Genomic DNA, 25525 nt, shown 5'->3' on the forward strand with positions numbered 1-25525 from the left:
TACAGTATACAATTATTTTAGAAAAAACAACAAAAATTCATCAAGATGTAGTTTTTACATTACAAAGGTTGTAGCAGTCTGCCATTGGTGTGAATGACTAACATTTTTTATTTATTTTTTTATTATTATTATTTAAAAAAATAACTGAATACTGTATATGTATAATTCCACATCCTGGGAAAATCTCTTCTAGAGTAAGTCAGCATATCTAATAGCAGCCTTCTACAACCTTTACAATACAAATATAATATCTTGGTAAAATTTCAGCATTTTTTTCTCAAATAATTAAACACTGTACTCATAATTGGACATGCTGGCTTCAAATGTAGAAAGTGAGCCATCACACCGGCAGTCTACTGCAACCTTTAGAATGAGAAAATACTTTTTTAATAACAGCGTTTGTTATGTTAGAATATACAAGTCAATTGAATGAACGCGTGCACACTTGGCGTTTTAGCGCAGTTTGTGAAATTTTTAGATGGTCCCTTACACACCATAGACGAACATCGTACATCGAAACATTTCCCGCTCGCTGTTTTTGCTCTCTGTGTTATAAAGTGTCCCATTACTGTTTTGCTGAGTGACAAACCACTCACAATTTTCAGCAATTGAGCATTTGGAATCAATTTTGAAATAATTGCGCAAGTGGGCAGAGAACCAGTCCTGAGTAAAGCTATGGTACCTACCCTTTCCGTTTCGACTGAATTGTTGTTGTGTTTTCTGATTTGCTGTTGTGTTTTCTAACTTGTTGTTTTGTTTTCTGATTTGCTCTTTTGTTTTCTGATTTGCCGTTGTGTTTTATGATTTGTTAATGTGTTTATGAATAGTTATTTTGTCTGGATTTGCTGTTATGTTTTAGATTTGTTGTTTTGTTTTGCACTTCACGGCCACCGTATATAACGCTAAGAAACGCAACTTTCTCGGCTTGTATAGCTAATGCGCACGCGCGTTCTCGAGTTGATTGACAGGCGATGTCTGTATCTAAAAGGTGATTTGCTATTTTACCTGTGAAGGCGGGACTTCCTTCTCCACATTCTTTGAGGTTTCCAATTGCTCCCATTCATTTTAATAGAATTGGCGCTCTGCTAATCTCTGGTAAAACCTGCAGCGTGCAACTCATGTGCTCGTTGCCACGGAAACGGGATGCAGGCGCCAGACAGAGCAGCGTTGGGAAGTCTGACTCATTTAAGCGAATAATTTTGTTTGGACAGTTCATTTCTATGAACCCGTTAGAAAAACCAAGTCATCATTCAGAAGTCATTTTTGTTTAGATGTTGCTGTTTATGACCATGTGTTCACTATTATACCGATTGCATCAAATGCTGCGTTGTTTATGGCTCCAGTAGTATTGTTAACGTCACTAACAATCGTGTTCCCAATAATAGCCTAATAGTAATTTAATTTATTAATATAATCAATTATTCTCAGTATTGTTAACAATATTGTTCCCATCTCAGTTTTACTCCTAAAAAAACCCCGTCCCTACCCGTTGAGTTCTCTACAAACACTTTGCAAATCGGTTCGACCGAGTCATTAAAAATAATCAAAAAGTTCAAAATAACGATTCTTTAGCGTATGAAAGGATGTTGCGGCATCCTGCTAACCCACATTTCAACCTGAAAGCGACAATGGAGGCAAAAGGAAGATCTGCCCAATGACATATGTGCATCTACAGCGAAGAAACGAAGAATAAACGGTACATTCTGCTATTCGCATGAATAAAATGGCTTGTATTTAATCAGCATCGCGCATGTGGTCATTCGATATTTCTACAGCATGCGCTTCCGTGTCTAATAATTTCTATTTAGCAGTTGAATACTGCAAGTAGGCTTTACATTGGCATTATCTGAAGTGATTCGCTCATTTAGTGCTCATTTAGCAGCGCGTGATGGCGCACAGACATCAGATGAAGGTAAGGACGCTGCCGACCAGAGCTTGAGCCGGTCTGCCATGCAGCCCATCACAGATTCATCTCTTAAGGTCAAACCTCGATTGTGTTTATTTTCTAGTAAGATCAGGTTAAATATATCGCATTGCGAGGTTGGATGACGTAAAAGACCAGTTGACTTTGGTAAATGACGGCGTGGTGAGAAACAAGCCAAATAATGTGTTTAAACGGATGCACGGCTTTCTAACGCGTTAAAGTATGATTTTAAAGGAAAAAGCTACATTTACAAAATGCTTGTCTAATGCATAGCGGTACTGGTTAGATTACAAGATGACACTGTAATTGTAAAGGACAGGCCAGTGCATGGGTGGCCAGCTATATTAAACAACAGACTAAAAACTATAATCATCTTACTGTTTTTTTGGATGGGATAATATGATTATTTCAGGGGGGATGAGGGGGGAGGTAACCCCCTCAATAATCAAAACAAGCAAGTACATTATTTATACCATTATCAGTGGAAACATAGGTAAATGCTTCATGCTGCAACCCCCCCCATATATCAATGAACTCCTCATCTCCTCTCCCAAATACAGAAGTCATTCTCGACTCATTCTTATTGGGCACACCTGGTTTTACTTCTGTTTACCTATGTTATGCGCCGTTGGGAAGGTGTGTATGGGTGGTGTGCATGTATGATTGTTTGGAAAAACCAGGCATCAGATAACCACATGTCTATGACAGATTAGTCTTATGGATGAGGTCATTTTTTAGCTGATGCGGCTTTGGAGAGTTTCCGAGGGCACCAGCAGCTTGCTTAAATCATTAACATCAAGTCACTATCAATTTTAAAGAGCACTGCAGGCGTGTAGCAACCTACCAGAGACAGCTATTTATAAAGATATACATCTCTGAACAGCCGGGTATTGAGAAAAATCTTCCTATTGCTACTTTTTCTTTCTAAAATAATTTGCAATGTCTTTCACCTCATTTTTTTTTATTATAGAGATGCATGTAATTCTAGCACATATTTGGAGGTATTAACCTCATGAAACCAGAGCGTGACTGCTGTGTGCATTTTCCATTTCCCTTTTTGATTTGTAACTAGTAGCACCTATTAAGCATGCATAAAAAATAATATATATATTTTTAGAGCAAATAGTTTTCCTAAAAATGTATGTCCTCATATGTGGACAGCAGGACTGAGCTGTGAAATTTTACATAATACCAAGCTATAGAAAGTCAACTTTTTTTTTTTTTTTTAAATCAAATTGTTTATTATGTTTCCAGGAGTGTTGGTTATTCATGTTTTTAAGATGTTACAGACATTATAGCTGATTTTCTGTAAAGCTGCTTTGGAACAGTGTGTATTGGGAAAAGCACAAATAAAAAACTATACAAATAAAAAAATGTATTTGACTTGAATTGACTTTTACGTTACAAAATCTCAATGTTCTTTCTTTGCACTGTCAAACAAACATACTGATTACCATTGTCCCATGTCTGCCAACCATGTTGATTGGTTCAAACATCATCTGCAGCCTGAAACAAAACTTTTGATGGAAAGTTTGGATTGAATGCACTTGGCTTCATAGGAAATCTAGTGGATGCTCCCTTGCTCCCTATTTAGTGAATGACTTAACCTCCAATGTGCTGTCTATCTGCACTGGTCTCAGAACAGTTCGAAATGCACCTTATTTATATCCTAATTCTATATAAAGCCTCTGAAAGCAGGTTTTCAGCTTTTGGATGAACCTATTGATTCTCAATATGAAAATGCACAGTAAAGATAGGAATTTCTGAGTCCTATAGTCCTCATAAGCAGTCATTGTGTTTAATGTCATGCCGCTTAGCGATAAAGTGCTCAAATGAGTAAAATGGCATATCAGAAGAAACTAGATACTCTAATCATTTGACTCAACCAGGTTTCAATGTAAAAACTTAATGAGGTTTCTTACCAGATGTATTTGTGTTGCAGTTTCTCCCAATGACAAACTCTGCTGTGATCTGCGCCATGTTGTTTTGTCACATGACTCGGTGCGTCAAAAGTTGAACCCTTTAATGACAGCCCAGAGTGTCCTGAATTGAGATCAGTCGGTTTAAATTAAATGAAATGATGCATAGCAAAGACAAAACACAAAGCCTGCGCAGAAGGATGCAGGGTTGCAAGAGGTTCAGATAGACCATTCTGAAATCTGTTTGAAAACAGCCTTTATTATTTGATGAATTTAGTGGCTCAGAAATTACAGCCATTTTTCTCATTCATTTTCTTCTTCTTTTCTTTCTCTCATCCCTCTTTTCAGTCCAATATGAAGAGTATGGAGCAGGAGTTGCAGTGTCCGGTGTGCAAGGACATTGTAAAGCAGCCCATTGTGCTCCCCTGCCTGCACAGCGTGTGTCTGATGTGTGCCTCCGAGGTGCTGGTGCAGAGCGGGTACCCGCTGCTCGAGCTGCCCCCAGAGCCTAACTCACCCGCCTCCACCCCCAACACATGGTCCCCTCGCCAGATGCGCAGACCCATGCCCAAAACTGACCGCGTTGATCGCTTGTTGCGTCAGGTGAGTAAAGACAAGAGAGTGTGCGGTTAGGTTTGAAATAGCATACCACCCTTATCATTTCTGCCATATCATATACTATGAAAACAGTAAGAGTACCATGGTAGTTGGCTATTCCGAAACCGCATGTGTATCCTTCAGTGCAGTGGCAGCTTCAATAAAAGTGGGGAAGTACAGACTATTGTTTTTGGTGTCTGCAACATTGCTCCCAAAAGCTGCTCAAACTACTACTCAAAGAGTGAAATTGCTTAACGAAAATAATCAGCAAAACTCAAAACTGTTTTTGCAACAAATAGGTAAAATATTTGCTTATGAAAGTTGAAATAAATGTGTTTCGTCAGATTGCAAATAACTCTTTGCTGAGCCACCGTATACTCTACACGACAGCGGTGCTTTTACATAAAAAAAAAATTTGGGCAGAGTTTGTGCATCAAGGTTACAAGTACATTTATAGTCTTTGATGAATGCGTACAGCAATTTCCTTTTCAGGAAAAAAAAAAGGATTATATAAATCTGTGGTGCTGTCTCAAACATCATGTGTATAATGTATTTGTTATAATTATACAGAATATTATATAATTATTATAACACACTTTCCATGCGTTTGATGTTCTTTTAAAGATTTTCTGTTTTACTTGCATTTAATAGAACAAAACAAGAGCAATGCAACATGTAACAGTTTACATATTGAATAATTTCAAATTAAATTCATTCTGTTGTTCAGCGAGTAGGTTAATCTTATCAAAAACATGTCTAAGTCAATTTTCACCCCAAAATCAAAAGAAAAAAAGGTGGACATTTTTTTTTTTTTTTTTGCATAGTTGTAATTATATTTGTATTTGTGCAGATGCCAAGTTATCAATTGCATGATCATTCTGTGTGTGTGTGTGTGTGTGTGTGTGTGTGTGTGTGTGTTTAGGTTCTGGGACACACCCGAGTCGCAGGCAAAAGGAGGGTCCTCAGCCACTCATGCTTTTCCCTTGTGCCCCATGTGGGCGAGATGTAGAACTGGGTGAGAGAGGATTGGCTGAGTGCATGAGGAACCTTACGCTGGAGAGGATTGTGGAAAGGTAATATACACACACAAACAAAAACACACACAAACACATTTAGATACGGGGGGTACAAAAGTCTGAAGCCTCTAGTGAAAACGTTTCTGTATTGCATTATCTAGGTTAATAGTTTAATAAACAATATATTATCAGCATAAATATTTGATTGTTTACATACACTCACTGTGCACTTTATTAGGAAGACTAGAGGGAGGTCGACGGAGAATGGCCAGACTGGTTCGAGCTGACAGAAAGAATTGTAGTGAGCAGAATAGCATCTCAGAATGCACAACATGTCGAACCTTGAAGCAGATGGGCTACAACAGCAGATGACCACGTCAGGCACTTTATAAGGACAATAGTTTCTAATAAAGTGCTTAGTGAGTGTAGTTTACATAGGTATGTCCCCCTTTTGCTTTAATGACCGGACACACTCAAGGTGGTATGGGACAAGTTTGTGTAAAACCTGACGATCCATGTTATTGAGCATGTTTTGAGAATGTTCCATAGAGCATCTTGTGTGCTTTAGCGAAAGCAAGTCAAATCTGACCTTTTATGCAAAGAAGTTAAAGGAATATTCCGGGTTTAATACAAGATAAGCTCAATCGACAGCATTTGTGGCATAATGTTGATTACCAAAAAAAAAAATTAAATAAATAAATTGCAGTGAGGCACTTACAATGGAAGTGAATGGAGCCAATTTTTGGAGAGATTAAATGCAGAAATGTGAGCTTATCATTTTATAAAAGCACTTACATTAATTCTTCTGTTAAAATATTATTATTATTTGAGCTGTAACGTTGTTTAAATCATAACTTTTACAGTCGTTTTAGGGTTTGTTGACATTACATTGTCATTTAAGTTCGATTTTATCACACTAAAATCATGTTAACATGCATATTGTTAACGTCTCGTGGCTATACTTTTGAAACGGTGAGTATTTTAATGTTTACAGATTGGCTCCATTCACTTCTATTGTAAGTGTCTCACTGTAAACCAGATTTTATTGTATTTTTTTAAAGAAAAGAATAGGCAAGTCAAAGTGAATTTTTGTGGTAATCAACATTATGCCACAACTGCTGTCGATCGAGCTTAACTTGTATTGAACCCAGAATATTCCTTTAACATGAATCTGAAATATTTCTTTTTGGTTTTTAATTTTCAAAATCCTAAAACCTCACTGTATTTCCACACATTTACACTCACATTTATAAGACTAGACACAATTTACCCAGTGTTTTTCATATTGTTAAACCTCCATTAAAAAACATGTTCAGACAGACAAACAAATGTCCCTTTGCAGGATCACCCTTTCTCTCTTTCTCTCTATATCTCGATCTTTCGCTCTCTAGGTACAGACACACAGTGAGTCTGGGTAGTGTAGCTGTTATGTGTCAGTTCTGTAAACCACCGCAGGCCCTGGAGGCCACTAAAGGTTGTGCTGACTGCAGAGCCAGCTTCTGTAATGAGTGCTTTAAACTCTACCACCCTTGGGGCACTCCCCGTGCCCAGCACGAACATGTTCTGCCTACCCTAAACTTTAGGCCAAAGGTGAGCCACTTTGTCTTTAAATAAGGTCTTATGAATCTACATATTTTGACCATTGTATACCATGAAGTTTCTCTCTTTTCCTCTCTCTAGGTGTTGACTTGTCCAGAACATGATCAGGAAAGGCTGCAGTTTTACTGCAAGTCGTGTCAGATGCTTCTTTGTGCGCTTTGTAAATTGCGCCGAGTTCACGGAGGTCACAAGATCGCACCCGTCACCCAGGCCTATCAGACTCTCAAGGTATGTATTAAATTCAGCATCAGGGTTAGACCCTAACCCTGTCTCATATCAAGTTGACATGATTTTCTTTTTCTAAAGCATTTGTTTGAAAGGGATAGTTCACCCAAAAATGTAAATTCTCTCATCATTAACTCACCCTCATGTCATCCCAGATTTGTATGAAATTCTTTCTTCTGAACACAAACAAAGATTTTTAGAAGAATATCTCAGTTCTGTAGGTCCATACAATGCAAGTGAACGATGGCCAGAACTTTGAAAAAAAGCAGATAAAAGCAGCATTAAAGTAATCCATAAGACTCCAGTGGTTAAATCCATGTCTTCACAAGTGATATGATAGATGTGGGTTAGAAACAGGTCAATATTTAAGTCCTTTTTAACTATCAAGCTCCACTTTCACTTTCTTCTTTGGTTTTTGGCGATTCGCATTCTTTGAGCATATCGCCCCGTACTGGGTAGGGAGGAGAATCTAGAGTAAAACATGACTTAAATATTGATCTGTTTCTCACCCACACCAATAATATCTCTTCTGAAGACATGGATTACTAGTCGTATGGATTACTTTTATGCTGCCTTTTGTGCATTTTGGACTTTCAAAGGTCTGGTCACCATTCCCATTGCATGGACCTATAGAGCTGAAATATTCTCTAAAAAATGTCATTTGAGTTCTGCAGAAGAAAGAAAGTCATGCACATCTGGGATGGCATGAGGGTGAGTAAATGATGAGAGAATTTACATTTTTGGAAGAAGTATCCCTTTAACACTTGATCTGTTTAATTTTTAAGAATGCAACAGCAGTGCCACCTAATGGCAGTTTCAAGTAGTGCTGCCATACCAAATTTCAGCTCAGTACTAGAATAGTAAAGTCATAGAAGTTTTATATTATATTATACCTGTATTATATTATATATAGGGCTGTGAATCGATTACATTTTTAAAACTAATTAATTGCACAGTTTTCTGTGATTATTCATGGTACCTGGTACATAAAAAAAACATTAAAATATAATCAGAAATATATTTATTTTATACTTTGTCTCAAAGAACTTGCAAGAAATTAGTTAGTCATCATTTATTTTAATTATTTTAATATAAACATGTTAAAATGTTCATTTTAATGTTAATTAGACACATTTTAAAGGTATAAATCTTTGATATAAATATGTTTACATGCCATTGTGGTGATGGGTGCGAGGCCCAGCGACGTCTGTGGAGAGCGAGGCCGCGAGAGGAAGAATGGTGAGGACTGACACTTGTGGGAAATTATCTCTAACAGCTGTTTGTGTTTGTGTTTGCAGTGAGAGCTGAGAGGAATAAAAGAGCAGTCCAGACCGCCGGAGGGGAGAGAGAGAGCGACACACGAACCTGAATGTGTGTGTGTGATTGGCTGTGCTGAAAAGCATTAGTGTGTGTGTATATACTGAAAAGTATAAGGGATAAAGACTCACGTTGAATTGGTTATCCGGCTCCCGCTTCCTCCTTGAAAGAAAGTTAGAGAATTGTTAGAGAATCACACACACAGCCAGGTTCGTGTGTCGCTCTCTCTCTCCCCTCTGGCGGTCTGGACTATTCTTTTATTCCTCTCAGCTTTCACTGCAAACACAAACAGCTTTTAGAAATAATTTCCCACAGGTGTCAGTCCTCATCATTCTTCTTCTCGCAGCCTCGCTCTCCACAGACGTCGCTCGGCCACTCCCCCATCACCAAAGCCATAAAGTCAGTAGACATGCTGTAATTAAAAGTTGGCCAAAATGTATTAAAATTAGACCAGCACTATCATGATCTCATATTCTTTTTTCTCCCCTTTTCTCCCCAATTTGGAATTCCCAATGCACTCTAAGTCCTCATGGTGGCGTAGTGACTTGCCTCAATCTGGGTGGTGGAGGATGAATCTCAGTTGCCTCTGTATCTGAGACCATCAACCCGCACATCTTATCATGTGGCTTGTTGAGCGTGTTGCCACAGAGACATAGCGCGTGTGGAGGCTTCACGCCATCCACTGCAGCAACCACGCTCAACTCACCACATGCCCCACATTATAGCGACCACAAGGAGTTTACCCCATGTGACTCTACCCTCCCTAGCAACCGGGCCAATTTGGTTGCTTAGGAGACCTGGCTGGAGTCACTCAGCATGCCCTGGGATTTGAACTAGCAAGCTAGTGAACTCCAGGGGTGGTAGCCAGCGTATTTTACCACTGAGCTGCCCAGGCCCCCCTTGATCTCATATTCTTTAAACGAATCTCTTTATTTCAGAAAAGTATTTTTTCATCCTAGGACAAGATCACCAAGGAGGTTAACTATATCCTGTCCAATCAGGACATGGTATTGACACAGATTACCCAACTGGAGAATGCCATCACTCAAACTGAGGTTCGCCCCCTTTTTCTGTTCCTGTCACTAATCAGTTAATCAGATGTTTTATACACTAAACGTGTGTGTGTGTGTGTACGTGTGTGCATGCAGGTGAACAGTATATCAGCCAAAGAGCAGCTCTCTCACTGCGTGAAGGAGATAATGGCATTGCTAACCGAGCGACAGTCTGTGCTGGCCCAGGCTCTGGAAAGCTCGCAGCAGAGAAGGGCAGATGCCCTGGCCAATCAGGTGACAGAAAAACGCAGTCTTCTGGAGCACGCCGGCTTGATGGCTTTTACACACGAGCTGCTTAAAGAAAATGACCCGTCCAGCTTTGTGCATGCAGCCAGAATAACACACAAAAGGTGGGACAGCCAACCCACCTTACATCCTACTAATTGATTAATAATATTGAATTCTGTAGCTGCAAATCTGAAACAGAGGGCAATAAGTGAGCAAGTGAGTTAATTCTATAATAAAACTCCATCTCTCTCTCAGATTGTCCCAGTCCATTGAATCTTTGCAGCACTTCTCTCTCTCTGCGGATCCCTCGTTCCGTCATTTCCAACTTGATGTTTCGAGAGAGCTTAAGCTCCTCACTGACTTGAACTTCATCCAGGGTAAGAACAAGGAATATCTTTTCAACACTTTTAAGGGCTGTTCACACAGAACATGTCCTTGCGGTAAAAAATCTAGATGCAGCGCCACAAACAGTTGTCTCGAGGAGTCTTTTAACAGCGTCTAAAAAGTGTGGCGCTCCTGTGCACGACACAGTGCAATGATCATAGACGTTTGTCTAGTGCATGTGTATAGAAAACAATTGAAAAACAGTGCAGACAGACTAAAAAGCGTGTTTGGTGTGAACTCTGAACCAGCGTTATTATCGGAAACGAAAACTACAACAAAAACTAAATTAAAACATATTTTTATTTAAAAACTGAATTAGGAAAAAAACAAACTAAACTAAAATACTTTTTTATAACTCCTATAAATAACAAAAATGTATAACTAAAATAAAATAAAAATGACCTTGAATTAATTTTAGTTTTTGATACATAGTAGAGTGAATATGGGCAAATTAGGACACTTTTGGAAATTTTAAATTTCTTGCCACTTTTAATTATGATCCAAATGCCACATAACCTGACATCATACTTCTAAATTTATGTATTTAGGAGACGCTTTTATCCAAAGCGACTTGCAATGCATTCAAGGTACACATTTTATCGGTTTGTGTGTTCCCTGGGAATCAAACCCATTACCTTGGTGTTGCTAGTGCCATGCGCTACCAATTGAGCCACAGGAACTATAAAATTTTAAGAAACTTTTAAAGTAGGCTTAGGATGTCTCCTATCATAGTCAAAAGCAAAAATGAAGAAATACTCAATACTGGGAAGAAGAACCTTTGAAGACCCTCTTTTGATCAAATCCCAGATTTTTTTCAGTTGGACAGGAAAAATGATTCTTTACAAAATATCTACAAACTATTTGTAATGAATTTTTACAAATGCTGTTGCTTTGGCAGCCATAAAATACAAAAACTAAAATTAAAATAAAAAACGAACTAAACTGAAACAAGAAACACAGAGAAAACAAAAATCTCATGATTTTTATTTATTTAATTTTTTTATTTAATTTCCTTCTGAATAAAAAAAATAAATAAATTCATTCCAAAATGTTGTGCATACATTTTTAATACATTCAGTTCCTGTTTTAAGGAAATAAAATAAAATATTATTAACATTATTGATGTACTGTTGTTTAATGTATGAAGTTCTCTGACGGCTTTCTTAACATTAGTTTCATCAATGATGTGTTTTTCTCATCTGTGATATTGCAGACTTGTTGAGCTTTGATAATAATTACATTCTGCCATATTAAGACTGTATGTCTTGTAAGCCTCATCTGGATTTGTTTTATAAATAAATTAGCCATAAAGAAGTTCTTTCTCCATCATGCTCTTATTCTGACAATTCTTTAGAAATCAGGCAGAATGAAAACAGAATGAAATAGTTTAAATGTCAAATTATGTAAATTGTACAGCATTAATAATATTTAATTAAAGGAATGTTCTGGGCTTAATACAAGTTAAGCTCAATCAACAACATTTGCAGCATAATGCTGATTACCACAAAAATGATTTCAACTTGTCCCTCATTTATTTAAAAATAGCAAAATTCTGGGTTACAGTAAGGTACTTTCAATGGAAGTAAATGGGGTCAATCCATTAAACGCACTGTTTCAGAAGGATAGCCACAAGATATAAACATTATACAAGTTAACATGATTTAAGTGTGATAAAACTGCTTACTAACCTTATCTGCGTTAGTAAGCTATTTCGAATAGTACTACTTTGTTGTCATGATGACGTAATGCAAGAAACCCTGTAATCTGTAAACATTTAAAATGGCTTAAATTTAGGTAATTCCTTGATTATATCACACTAAAATCATGGTAACATATATAATGTATATAAAGTCTTGTGGCTATTCTTTTGAAACAGTGTGTTTAATGGACTGGCCTCATTCAATTCCAAATTGTATTGAACTTGGAACATTCCTTCAATCTCATTAGTTAATGTGTTAACTTTGGCAGTATGGTTCTCTTTTTGTGAGTCTAATCTATTGTGACAGATAACCATCATAAGTTATGATACCTGTAACACCACAAAATCCAGCCTGACCCAAACTGTCATTTCACCTCAGCCCCTCTTGCCCCTGTTATCGACACCCAGCGAACTCTTGCCTACGACCAGCTCTTCCTGTGTTGGCGGTTACCTCAAGAATCCACTCCCGCCTGGCATTTCTCTGTGGAATTCCGCCGGCGTGGAGTTGTGCCAGGGGGTGGGGCCAGAGGGGGTATCCGTGGGGGATTGGCTGCCGCTCGCTGGGGCTGGCAGAGAATGGACGAGGTGACCGGGACCTGTGCGGTGATTGACAGGCTGGAGATGGACAGTGTTTATGTGCTGCGAGTGAGAGGCTGCAACAAAACAGGGTTTGGAGAATACAGTGAGGAAGTATATTTACACACACCACCAGCTCCCGGTGAGGACCGTATACACACAGAACACATTTACATTTATATGAGCTTAGTCTATGAACCTACATGTGAAGTCTCTTTAAAGGGGTCATGAAATGCTCTTTTTTTTTTTTTTTTTAAATAGTTTTATTATATTCCCTGAGGTTCACTGATAATGTAAGTAATGTTTTTTTGGCACTAAAACAGTCATAATTTAGTAATATATGATCATATGATCCACCCTGTCTCTGGCCCTCTGTCTGAAACGCTCGGTTTTGGCCTAAGCGCCTCCTTAAAACTTTAATATAAATGGCCACTGTTATGATTGGCTAACATCATGCAGCCCCTCAAATTCAGCAACCTCAATCGGAAGAGAATGAATAGCCCCTCAACATTATAAAATGAAATTTCAGGGTTTACACATAATTCACATCCAACACATTGCATCGGAATATACAGTACTACACTGTTAATCTCAAGCACAACTGTTAATATTCAGCACCATACACTATCAAACAGTCATGACATTTGAAATATTCATGAGTGAAACTGTTTACTTATGTTTTTAACTACCCCATCCTTCAGTAACAGTTCCTTTGCACAGCTTAAATCGTATAATGACTAGTTCACAAGCAATGCACGCTGATATGAGCCGAAAAAACATACAATCCCCCCTCCCGCACATATATAGTCCAAAGCACGGTGAATAGACGGCTACACATACAGCATCACATCGCTTAAAATGCATAAATACGGTCAAAGACATCCATCTAGTGCATGCTTACATACACCAACAATTAAAAATAGTGCAGATGAGCGTGTTTGTGCTCAAACTAGCAAGAGGCACTGCAGCTGATGATGGCATCTCTTGTAACTTGACTTTTAAAAGCAGCACCAGATACATTACAGTGATCAAAGATGTCTGTGTAGTGCATGTTTATATACAAAAGTAATTCAGAATACTCCAGATGGAATACTTTGGTGTAGTTAGGTCACACTAGGCCTGTCTGTCCTGCTCTCTCTCAGTTTACGAACTGAAGCACCAGTGGGCGGGGCCAAGGACGTAAAGTCAGCATTGATGTTTTTCCAATGTTGAGGCGGTCATGAAATAATGGGCCCTAAATGACATAGGGAAGTCGCGGAAGTAGAGATCAAGGCATTTTTGCAGCTTTGTTTCAATAAATGCTTTTATCACATTAGGGATTAAATTTTGAGTCCTGGAATTTACAGTATGTTTTTATAGTTGATTGACCACTTATATGTCAAAATATCAAGGAAAATCTGATTCCTCATGACATGACCCCTTTAAAGTCAACATGAAACCCATTTTACCTCTGTAAAGTGATGTATTTCCAAAGATATTCAGTTAAAATATAAACAAAAAGGAAGGCCGGGACATTTGATTAAACATTGCAAAGTGATCTCTATATAACTGGTGGTTGAATTGGAAGGGTTGAAAAATTAAAGAGACTGGTGATATCAGCCAAAAGAAAAGTTGTTTCTGAGGCAGAGCAAGTTATTACATATTTTGATGAAAGATTTTTTTTTTTTGAGTAATGTGCACCAGTTTAACATTCCCAATTTGACCAGGAACGTGTATTAAAAAGTAAATGGGTCTATTTTTATTTCATGTTAACTTTAACATATACACATTCAAGACATTATCCATATGCCAATATTTTCCATAAAGATGCTCATTTACTCATTTTCTATTCTCTTTATTCTTTATCTACTTTTTTTTTTATCCATTCACATCTCTCCCCCTCTTTACTTTGCCATGTTTTGTTTCTCGGCTCTAGTAATGATAGCTCTGTACAGCCACCTTCCCTATTTCCTTTTAAAATGCTTTCTGTTGTTGTATCCCTTTTCTTTCCTCTGTTTTTCTTGTTTATATTTCCCTCATAGTTTTCATTATACAAGCCATTTATTGTTTAATTCACTGTATATTTATTTCTACCCTGTGATGTAGTGAAATATTTTGATATGAAGAGATTGACCAATTTGTTTTGTAAATGTGGGCACAAGCAAACTTTAATGCTATATAATGTTTATTGATCGCAGTAAGTGAAGGCCCATGTTACAAACAATAATCCAAGGTTTGTACCGTCCAGACAAAAGGCAGACATTCATGACTAAACCTAACACTAGCTGCTATGAATAAAAACAAGTGTTTGATTGCAAATAATGTTCAAACCTTTTTATTTTATTTGAAAATATTGTTTGACGAAAAGAAAAAAAACAAACATTTGGCATGTTGCATAAAAATTCTAAAAAAAGTATCCTTGCTTTTCGTTTCAAAAGGCCTCAATACAGCGAGCACAAATTTCACAGTGAATGTTCAGCATGACTTTTTGTTCAGGTATGCAAACTTCTCTCAGAGACTGAAGAAAATTTGCATCACATTTGGTATGAATAGATTTAGTGCAAAAAGTCATTGCGATTTTAGTTTATGACTCATGTCATTCATTGCATCACTCTTGGTGTGCGTAACCCTTATCTCTAAAATAATAATCATAGAGTTAAGCTTTTCCTCTCTGCCTGTCTTCTGGAATGCAAATCTTCCTCCATTTGCAGTCTTGATTTTCACCCTGCTATTCCCAGAGTATGTTTCCTTGTTTACCGTTTTCCTGATTGCTATATTTATGCCTTGTCCTCCTTTTGCATATATCTCCTGTTCTATACTTCTGTTCTTCCTTTCCCCAACCCATTCCTTTGGTGTCATTTGGTGTCCTTTCCTCCTCCTCAAAATTCGTCCTGTTTTCCCTTGCTGCCATCTCCTCCCCTTTCCCTCTTTCTTCGGTCCTGGTCCATTTCCCCTCCGCCAGTGTTGAATTTTTACCTGGATTCCCGTTGGGGTCTTCACACGGACAGACTGGTGGTGAGTAAGGAGCAGCAATGTGCCCGCAGTGTGCCCGGTCTCTCCCTGCTGCAGGCCGCTGATCGCGCCCTCACTTCCTGTCACCTGACGGCAGACTTGCTTGTGGGTGACGTGGCCATAACGCAGGGTAGACACTATTGGGCATGCTCAGTAGAGCCCGGCTCCTACCTGGTCAAGGTACGTTTTAGAAAGAAGGTGAATAGGCTGTTCAGACAGTAAAAAAGTTCTTGCAATAAAAAAAGCTAAATGCAGCGCAAAGATTAGAACAGAATAGGTGATCTTGAGATGCGTTTTTAAAAGTTGAAGTTTTTTTCATGTGACACGGTATTTTAAAAATGCAGCACCCATACATGAGACACTAAAATAACTGTGAGACATGGCGCAACAGTCAAAGACGTTGTTCTAGTAGCTGTTTCATGTTTTCAGCAGTACTGTACCCTCTAGTGGCAGATGACTGTATATACAGTCTTTTCTCCGTCTGCTTGCATGATTACTGAGCGCATTTGTGCTAGATTAATCGACAATTGATAAGCTTAATCGATCAAATTATTAACAGTGAATAATTGATTATTCATGAACAATTCTATAAAAAATATTGGATGTGTTTGTTTCTGTTAACCTTTTTTTTTTAAATCAGCATTGTTATTAGTGGTGCTTGCTGTTAAGCATCATTAACATTGCTCATACTTAGGCTTATGGATTCAAACAAACCCTTAATCCTGAATATTAAACTTTGACATGCAACTTACTGTGCTTCCACACTGTTTGTGCTACAAACATTAATGATACCTCAAACTGTTAAAATTATAAAACGACCAAAACATTTCAGTAGACTTGCATTGATTTTTCCTGTCTTTCACTATTCTCTCTGCTCTATAGGTTGGTGTGGGCTTGGAGTCCAAACTTCAGGAATGGTTTCATCTGCCTCAAGACATGGCTAGCCCACGGTAAGAGTAACTGATGACAAAAAAGACACCCAATACTACCTGCTTTGCTTCTGTCATGACCCCACCATTGTCAAAGTCAACATGAAATGCAATTTACAACCCGTTTCACTTCCGTAATCAGGGCTGGATTGGTAATCTGGCATACCAGGCATTTTCCCGGTGGGCCGACGCACTTTGGGGCTGATCAGGGGCGGACTGGCCACTGGGAGAACCGGGCCGGCCGTGAAACGAACTAATGGGCCGCGATAAGCTGAAATGAGCTGCCGCGTTATGCAGAACGGGCCGCAAAATGGCACCGCGATATGCGGAAGGGGGCAGCGATATGCAGAAAATTCCATATTCCATAGCTAAACTAAACCAGTCGAAGGAGTTTCAGATGTAAAAGATTATCGAAGACAAACTGGGTAATTCCATGTCAAATCAACCAAATTTCAGAAACTTCCCCGGTGGAAATGATTGATTTTGTTAATACTTTTTGATTTTGTTAATATTTTTTCTAAAGAAAGTTAAACATTAATGATGAAGAAAGCCAAAATATTTAATTCCATGGATCAATATTTAGTAATATTTTTCACCTATGATTTTGGAGAAAAACTACAGGTAAAAAAATTATTGACTAATAGAGTGACTATTTGCATTAGGTGTAAATAGCACCTGCTACACAGTGCAACTATTTGCACTCAAATAATCTAGTAGAAACACACAAATTAAAGACAAACTGCACCTCTAGTGTCACTGCAGTGCTGTGTGGATGTGCCTTTTTCTTGCGGATGACACTGGTTCTAATTTGCATTTTGACCCACTTTTTTCCATCCTGTTTCCTGTCTCCACTCTTAATATTTCCTTTAATACTACTCATAATAATAAATAAAAATGAATACAAAGGTTGGTTTCCTTGCAGTGACTTGGTCCCGGTGAAGCTCAGGGAGTTGAGAGAAAGGTTTGATCTGGGTAAAATGAACCATAGTTTTACTATAGCAATTTTGTAGTAACCATGTTTTTTTTTTTTTTTTTTTTTTTTGTGGAAGCCATAGTTTCAATGCAATTTACCATGGTATTACTACAGTAATATGGTGTTAATATAGTAACCATGTTTCGTTTTTGGTTACTATGATTTTACTACAAAATACCATGGTGATACTATGTTTACTGCAGTAAAACCATGGTCAATTTTTGTTAGGTTAAGAGAAGGCGTAGGGGTTGGTGTAGTTGGGTGTCTGTGGGACTCTAAATAAACACAATAAACAGTGATGCTCCTATACTGTATGTTAGTATTTAATTAGGGGTGTAAATAGTATCTAACAGTATTTGCACTAAATGTAAATAGCATCTGCCTAAAAATTTAACCTTAGAAAGGTGGCAGTGTCATTATTATATTTTTACACATCTATTACTAAAATCAGTTGACTTCAGCAACCCTTGTTGCATTATGTCAGTGGTGTGAGTCCAAAAATGTGAAAAAACATTTGGATCCCTAATGATGCATTTCACACCTTAGCAGATGTACATTTCAAAAGTCCAAAAACTAGATACCGGTATTGCACTAACTGAAGAGCCACACGTCACTTATTCTTCATAATAGCATATTTCCGGACCCTCGCAAATCGAGAGTTTGACATTATTATATTTATGTTTATTTAAGGTAAATTTCTAGTTTCAACACTATTTGTACTTCAGACCCTGTAACACAAATTTGGTTGTCAATTATTGAAAATGTTAAAAAAATTACAATTTACGGATGGCGCCACATTGAAAACCCCCTATCTCTGGGATTTACCCATATAGGGCCCTAAAAATGCAGGAAATTTTGTTCTGAACCAGAATCTAAAAGGATATTAAGATAACTTTATCACTTCGAGAGTTATAGGCACTCTAACATTGGAAAAACAACACAAGCAAAGTGTTTTTCCCCCCATTTTAGATGCACACAATTGGCATATAATGCATCAAGGGGTGCTGAAATCAACTGATTTTAGTAATAGACCAACACATCTCTGTGTAAAAATCAAATAATGATGTGGCCACCTTTCTAAGGTTATTTTTTGTTACCTGTAGCTTTGCTAAAAAATCATAGATAAATATTGTCAGTTTGACCCCCCTACAAAATCATGGATTACTCAGTAAACATGTATCCATGGCATGTAATATTTTGGCTTTCATCATCATGTATGTTTATCTTTCACCATTGAAAAAATGATCAAAAACAAAATTTTGAGCTGGGGACCTCTGGTTGAGTTGACATGGAATGACCCAACTGTTGTTTTATTTGGAATAACATTAAATGATTAATCAAGCGCAATAAGACTAGGAACGTGTATTGTGAAAGTTAATAGGGTCAAATTTGATTTAATGACTTAGACCTAATTGAATCCACACCATCTTTCTTGTAGATATGATCCAGACAGCGGCCATGACAGTGGGGCTGAAGATTCATCCGATTCCCCTCCCCCTTTCTCTTTTCTCACGATGGGCATGGGCAAAATCTACCTGCCTCCCTCTGCCAACTCCCACCACGGAAATGCCAATTACAGAGAGTCGGGCTTCACTAATGGCAACAGCCCTTCTTCACCTACTGGCGTTACCTATACCCTCCCTCCGAGGCTGGGGGTGTGTCTTGACTTTGAGAAAGGGCGTGTCACGTTTTATGATGCCCACTCGCTCCGCCCACTGTGGGAGGGACCTGTTGATTGCTCCGCCCCTGTGTGTCCTGCATTCTGTTTCATTGGAGGCGGAGCTCTGCAGCTACAGGAGCTTGTAGCCAATCGCAATGCAAATCAAACGCCTGTACGAAGAGTCACCATCCAATCACGTGCTACAAAACTGAACTGAGGCCACTGAAATATCATGTATCCAGGAAAATACCAACAGATATACACAGGATTGACGGATTCAATATTGTTTTTGTATTTACATTTTAAAAGAAGTTTTTTTTAACTGTACCCAACATAAACCTCTTAAAAATTTCTGCTCAATTTTTGCTTCTCGTCTGACATTATATTTGCCTTATTGCTGCATTGCTTGCAAATGAATAATTCATTTTGTGATGCCACCTATAAAACCCTACAAATATATTTAAAAAAAAAATGCATATCCACACGTATACTATATATACAGTAGCATATAGGCAAAAATGTATACTTCCCAGCTTAAAAGGTGCGATCTCTCTGTTCCAGTATTGGAAATGTGCCTCAAAGTTTTTATACTAGATTCTCACCTTGTATAGTATGGTAATATAATATAATATACAGTGTTTCACAGTGTTTATTAATTTCCAAACAGAGCAGAAACTGCAGACTGTTACACAAGGCCTCATTTTATAACCCACATTACTATGGTAAACATCTGCTGTTTTACCCTTTAGCCACGTGCTTTCAGGACAGATCTGTTAAACTCTTTCAGCTTTTAACTGGAGTCAGTATACATCTAATCCCAGATCAAATGCTTTTTGCTACTTTTTCTTTTACTTTAGATGCACAATACTTAATTTTTATGATAAAATATGTGGCTTCTAGGCTGCTGTAGGTATATGAATATTAGTATAAATATTATTAAGGCACACTTACCCTATAGCTTACACAAATCTGTATTGTTGTTTAGGAATTCCCCTGTGTAACTGGAAAAAAAATATTTAAAGATGAGTTAAGTTAAGCTAGGCTAATGATGAATCTCATCCACTTAAAGGAATTTTATGGGTTCAATACAAGTTAAGCTCAGTCGACAACATTTGTGGCATAATGCTGATTACCAGAAAAAAATCATTTTCACTCATCCCTTGTTTATATATTTAAAAAAAAAAGCTAAATTTGCGATTACAGTAAGACACTTATAATGGAAGTGAATGGGGCCTGTCCATAAACATTAAAATACACACAGTTTCAAAAGTATACCCACAAAACTTAATCATTATACATGTTAACATGATTTTAGTGTAATACAGTCAGGGATGCACTGGTGTTATGCCATTTACCAGATTATAAGATTCACTTGTGTTACTTATGTCCTCATGACAACAAAGTTGTAATATTGGATATAACTCTACACAGATAAGGTTAGTAAGTGATTATTTTATTTTTTTTCACACAATCTTAAAACGTGTATTGTTTACATCTCGTGGCTATACTTTTGAAACAGTGTGTATTTTAACGTTTATGGACTGGCCCCATTTACTTTCATTGTAAGTGCCTTACTGTAACTGCAACGTTCAATTTTTTTTTAAATAAAGGAAATCCTTAATTGTAGTAATCAAAATTATGCCACAAATGTTGTTGACTGAGCTGAAACTGAATTAAATCCAGAATATTTCTTTAAGAATAAAAATCTGCAATGCAATAGATTGGAAGTACACAGCTTTAATCAATATTTATGCAATTAAAAGTGTTTAAGTGTGAAAATGTGTGTAATGCACTAATCCTACCATTGTAAATCACTTTATGCAAATTCATACTAAAGCTTGTAGAGAATATTTTTTAAGCGTTAGATCCAAGTGCTTGATTTCATTCTGGTGTAGGGCTGTGCTTCCCTGGAATGGCTTTAAAGTGAAGTTTTGAAATCTTTTTGGAGAGAATGGTGGCTTTGCCTGCTGGCAGAATATTACCTTCACTAATAAATAATTATCTGAAAATTAACTTCATATAGTACCCTACTTGGATTAAAAGGTGCACTACTGTGTTTTTATCAATAGGGGGCAGCAGTTTATTCAAATACTGTATACCAGTCCCTGTCCTCTAACAAGGAGGATTATACTTAAAAAAAAAAAAAAAAAAAACCTTTGACTACTACAAATTGCACCATTAATGTCTTTTGTCAACACAGCTATAGAGAGAATTTAGGTCGCATGGAAAAATAAGATATGACACACTTTCCATTTGGATTGGTGGCCGACTGGCCGTACACTTATGTTTATCACAGTATTTAACATCAAAATGATACATGCACCCTATTTTCAATGCACATTATTGTCAGTAATTTTCCTTAAGTTTTATGTTAGGTTGTTACTATGTTATGCATATATCCATGTGTGTATATGCTGCTTCAGAAAGCTTCTTATATGAAAATGCACATATGTCTTCAATTGCTGCCATATTGGATAGAAACCAAAATGTCGAGTGGTTAGGTATGTTTCAGCTTAGACAGACCCTTTGAGAAACTATGAGCCACAGGACGGGGTTAGCCAATGTTTTCCTCTCATGGAATGTAATGTTTCACAAATGTAAAGTTTTGAAAGCACAGATTTCACTTGTGGCTTGCGTTTCTGAAGATATGTGGCCTTTCTATCTCTTACTCCCACATTTTTAGCCCTCACTGAAAGTGTGATGACCCAATAGAAGCTGAGAGTGATATTTCTTAAACATTTTGTGTCATAGGTTGATTTTCTCTCTCTTCCATTTTTTCCGTCTCTGCTCTCATCTAAACGACATTCTCTTGCGCCACCTCCATCATTCACCATCGTTTTCCATGATCCATCTCCAATTCTCAGTTTTTCTCTCTTATCTTCACAGTCATCTTTTTCTTTTTCTCTCACTCTCTTCCCCATCTTCCTCATCTACCAAGATTCTCAGCCTGGGTAGAATGAAAACTCAGCAACAGATTGGTTTTAGACTGACTGAAGGTATGTAGCCACAACACCACATGTAGCTGCAGCCTCTAATCCTTACCAGGAAATCTTATGCACAGTCGGGGGAAAGAGTCAGGGGGGACATTTTTAAGCTTTGCAGCTGCTTAAACTTCTGTGATTATCGTTTAATAAGACCAGTCATTTCTCCAAGTACCACAAACTAAAATATCCCTACAGGGTCCGTCCGTAGTCTCGGTGGCTTGTCGTGTTGGCTGTGCCCGCTGATCCACTTTGTTACGAGCTTAGACCTCCACCAGCTGTTGTAGGTCTATACTGGTTGTTGCCATCTGTGTCAGTCTAGACCGTAAGGGAGGGCTAGACAGAGGTAATACTCTGGTATTGTAATGTAAAGACTCTTGAATAGACGACTCCACATTTATATTTTGATTTTATGCACCGCAGTGTCCATTGACTAATTGTAGGATTTAGTATCATTGATGTATCATAAACTGCATCGTATAAAATGGGCTTATCAAACAGAAGTAATTCCATATAATTAAAAGAAAGGCAGTCAGTTAAATTCAAAACAACAAATTTACACTACAAGTCAAAAGTTTGGACATACCTACGCTTGATGTGTTTTCCTCATTTCAGAATAAGTAATTTAAGCTATAAAATGACACAAATGTAAGTTTGGGAATTATATAGAGACTCAGGGCCGTTTCTAGGCAAAGGCGAACTAGGTGGTCGCCTAGGGCACTACCAGCTGGGGGGTGCCGATGTGGAGGCTGCCGCCACGACCCCCTCAGCTAACCTCCCTGTCCCCCCCACCAATTGGGTACCAATAGGGATCTCTCGTCTAGGGCGCCAAAATGGTCAATAATGGCCCTGTAGTGACTAATAAAATGGTAAAGAAATCAAAAATACCTTACATTTTAGCTTCTTTTTTGTTATTAAAATTTTTGATTGATTCCAAGACAGACAAAAATAAATTTAACCACAAAATTATGCATTAGGAATCAACTTATAACCCTTTATAACCCCCCCCCCCGCCCCCCCTTGCACAAATATAAAATAACTAAATACCCACATATAAACAGACACACAAATAGAAATACATAAGTACATAAAAAAAGACAAAGTTCAACATATAGGGAAAAAAATGAAATAAAAAAAATAAATAATTGTCTCCCTCCACTGCCCCACACTAGGACCTCTCCAAATGAGACAAATAACTGCCCTGTTTTCTGCCATAACTCGACAGGTTCCCCAGCCGTCTGGAAGTCATCTCCTCGAAAGCTGCCACTTTACCCAACTCGGTGCACCACTCATGAAATGAGGGTGCATCAGTTGACTTCCAACCCCTAAGGATTAGCTGTCTGCCAATCATCACGCAGTTTTTCATATATTTATCTCCTATATTCAGGACCCCTCCATCATCCAAAATACAAAGTCTGGGGCAAAATGAAAACTTGAGTGTCCAGTACGTCACACACAAAACGCTGGATCCTCAACCAAAATCCTGAATCTTAATACAATCCCAAAAAACATGGGTTGTGTCCCCGTCTTCTGACTGGCATCGCCAGCATGTGGGTGAGTCTTTAAGACCAAGCCTATACAATCTAGAGGGGGTCCAGTAGAACCGATGCAAAATCTTAAATTGCATCAGACGGATCCTTGCATCTCTAGATGCAGACCTGATGCTTTTTAGGATCCTAGCCCACTCTCCCTCCTCCAATTTTACCAAGTTTAAATCTTTCTCCCATAAACTCTTAAGAGAAGACAAAGCTCCATCCCCCAGACTCTGAATTAACAGAGAGTAATACACAGAAGCTTCATGACCTTTCCCATAATTAGTAATCACCATTTCCAAAATATCTGCCGTTTTAGGGGGGTGTACACCACTCTCAAAAACAGTACAGAGCAGGTGGCGCAGCTGTAAAAACCTAAAGAACTGGGATCTAGGAATCTTAAAATGTTGAACCAAATTATCAAAAGATCTCAGTACTCCACTCTAATATAGGTCACCGAGTGTAGTAACCCCCCTCCCAATCCACTCTGACCAACAGAAAGGGGACTTATTCATATGTAATTTAGGGTTCAGCCATATGCTTGAGGCAACATTTAAATAAATGTCCAAATTAAACACTCTGGACACTTTAGTCCAAACCACATGCAAATGCGAAATAACGGGGTGTGATTTAACTTCTCCGGTCAGTATGACTGAAAGGCTTTGCCATGGCGAAATATGGGCAAGAACTTCTTGTTCAATAAGAAACCAGGGAGGGGCTGTCTCAGGTGGAAGCGACCAATGAGTCAAATGTCTGAGACCGAATGCATAATAATAAAATAAAATCTTGGGTAGGCCTAACCCACCTTTGTCAATCGGCCTATGTAACTTATTGAAATTTAACCTGGCACGCTTACCATTCCAAATGAAGGACTTCGCTATGCTATCAAATTGCTTGAAATAAGAGTGGGGGACATCTTTAAGGAGAGATTGTAACAGGTTGTTGAATTTTGGAATACAATTCATTTTAATTACATTAACCTTCTCAATCATCGATAAGACATTTTAGCTTCTTTAAAGTAGCCACCCTTAGCTTAGATTACAGCTCTGCACACTCTAGAAATTTTTTTCCACCAACTTCATGAGATGCCACCAGGGATGGCTTTAAAACCGTATTAGAGTTAACATTTATGCTTGGAACATGTTGGTGGCTTTTCCATCCCTATCCGGTCCAACTTATCTTTAAAAAATATAATAAAAACATTTGGTTTATAAAGAAATTCATACATCAGCACAATTTATATTTCTCTACAAAACAATTGGGTAGGGATGGGAATCATAAGCCAATTCCTCTTGACAAATCTGGTTCCTTAACGGTTCCATTAATGATTCTTTTAGTACATTTGAAGAAGAAATATTTACTGCCCTCAGCAACATGTTACAAAATTATTACAAATTTTAACATAACAGATTCTTACAAAAGGCATGTTTACATGGACTTTTTAATTAACATATTTTATTAATTAATTCATTTTATAAAATACCACTAATTACTACAAAACTTAAAATGAGTACCTTTAATTACTCTGATTTATGTCTCACAAGACTTAAGTGCACATAACACTGCAACAATTTTTGGTTAATTTTGAGTCGGACATGATGAAATGAATGACTTGCGGTTCAATACGTTTTTTATTCGCTATAAAGAACTAACTTATGAGAGTGATTCATTTGAGGGTAGTGGTGTATGTTTTGCGGTGTAGATTCAAAAGAACCGACTCATAAGATTCATTCGCTCAGGAGGTAGCACTGTATTTTTGTGGCATAGATTCAAAACAACTGACTCATAAGAGTCATTCATTTGGGAATCAGGCTACACTGGTAGTGCTGCTGATTTAGTAGCTGATTTTGTTTTGCTGATTCAATGTGGTGTGGTAGTGACACTAAAGGACAGTGCAAAAATCAATGTCCGTGTATTTTAGGA

At 37.8% G+C, this 25525-nt stretch overlaps 1 protein-coding gene across 3 annotated transcripts; it reads left to right on the forward strand.

The window, feature by feature from the left end:
• Positions 1–1609: 1609 nt before the first annotated feature.
• Positions 1610–21506, forward strand: LOC127425607 (tripartite motif-containing protein 46-like). 3 transcript variants are annotated; one of them, XM_051671772.1, is made up of 12 exons: positions 1610–1696; positions 4192–4450; positions 5363–5513; positions 6848–7046; positions 7137–7283; positions 9557–9652; positions 9746–9999; positions 10133–10254; positions 12340–12678; positions 15478–15707; positions 16410–16477; positions 18868–21506. In XM_051671772.1, the coding sequence occupies exons 2-12, from the start codon at positions 4198–4200 to the stop codon at positions 19304–19306; spliced, it is 2298 nt and encodes a 765-aa protein (XP_051527732.1). In that variant the 5' UTR covers positions 1610–1696; positions 4192–4197; the 3' UTR covers positions 19307–21506. The 3 variants fall into 3 exon arrangements, with proteins under 3 accessions (XP_051527732.1, XP_051527730.1, XP_051527731.1); XM_051671770.1 differs by lacking the exon at positions 1610–1696 and having other exon boundaries at positions 4321–4446; XM_051671771.1 differs by lacking the exons at positions 1610–1696; positions 4192–4450 and adding an exon at positions 5695–5894 and having other exon boundaries at positions 5399–5513.
• Positions 21507–25525: the final 4019 nt, after the last annotated feature.

This window comes from Myxocyprinus asiaticus, chromosome 34 (assembly GCF_019703515.2).
Source record: "Myxocyprinus asiaticus isolate MX2 ecotype Aquarium Trade chromosome 34, UBuf_Myxa_2, whole genome shotgun sequence".
NCBI lineage: Eukaryota > Metazoa > Chordata > Actinopteri > Cypriniformes > Catostomidae > Myxocyprinus > Myxocyprinus asiaticus.

Coding starts and splice junctions, on each gene's coding strand:
- LOC127425607 (XM_051671772.1), top strand. CDS start 4,198: ATGAAGAGTATGGAGCAGGAGTTGCAGTGTCCGGTGTGCAAGGACATT. Junction 7,284..9,556: donor AGGCCTATCAGACTCTCAAG/GTATGTATTAAA, acceptor TTTTCATCCTAG/GACAAGATCACCAAGGAGGT. Junction 9,653..9,745: donor ATGCCATCACTCAAACTGAG/GTTCGCCCCCTT, acceptor GTGTGCATGCAG/GTGAACAGTATATCAGCCAA.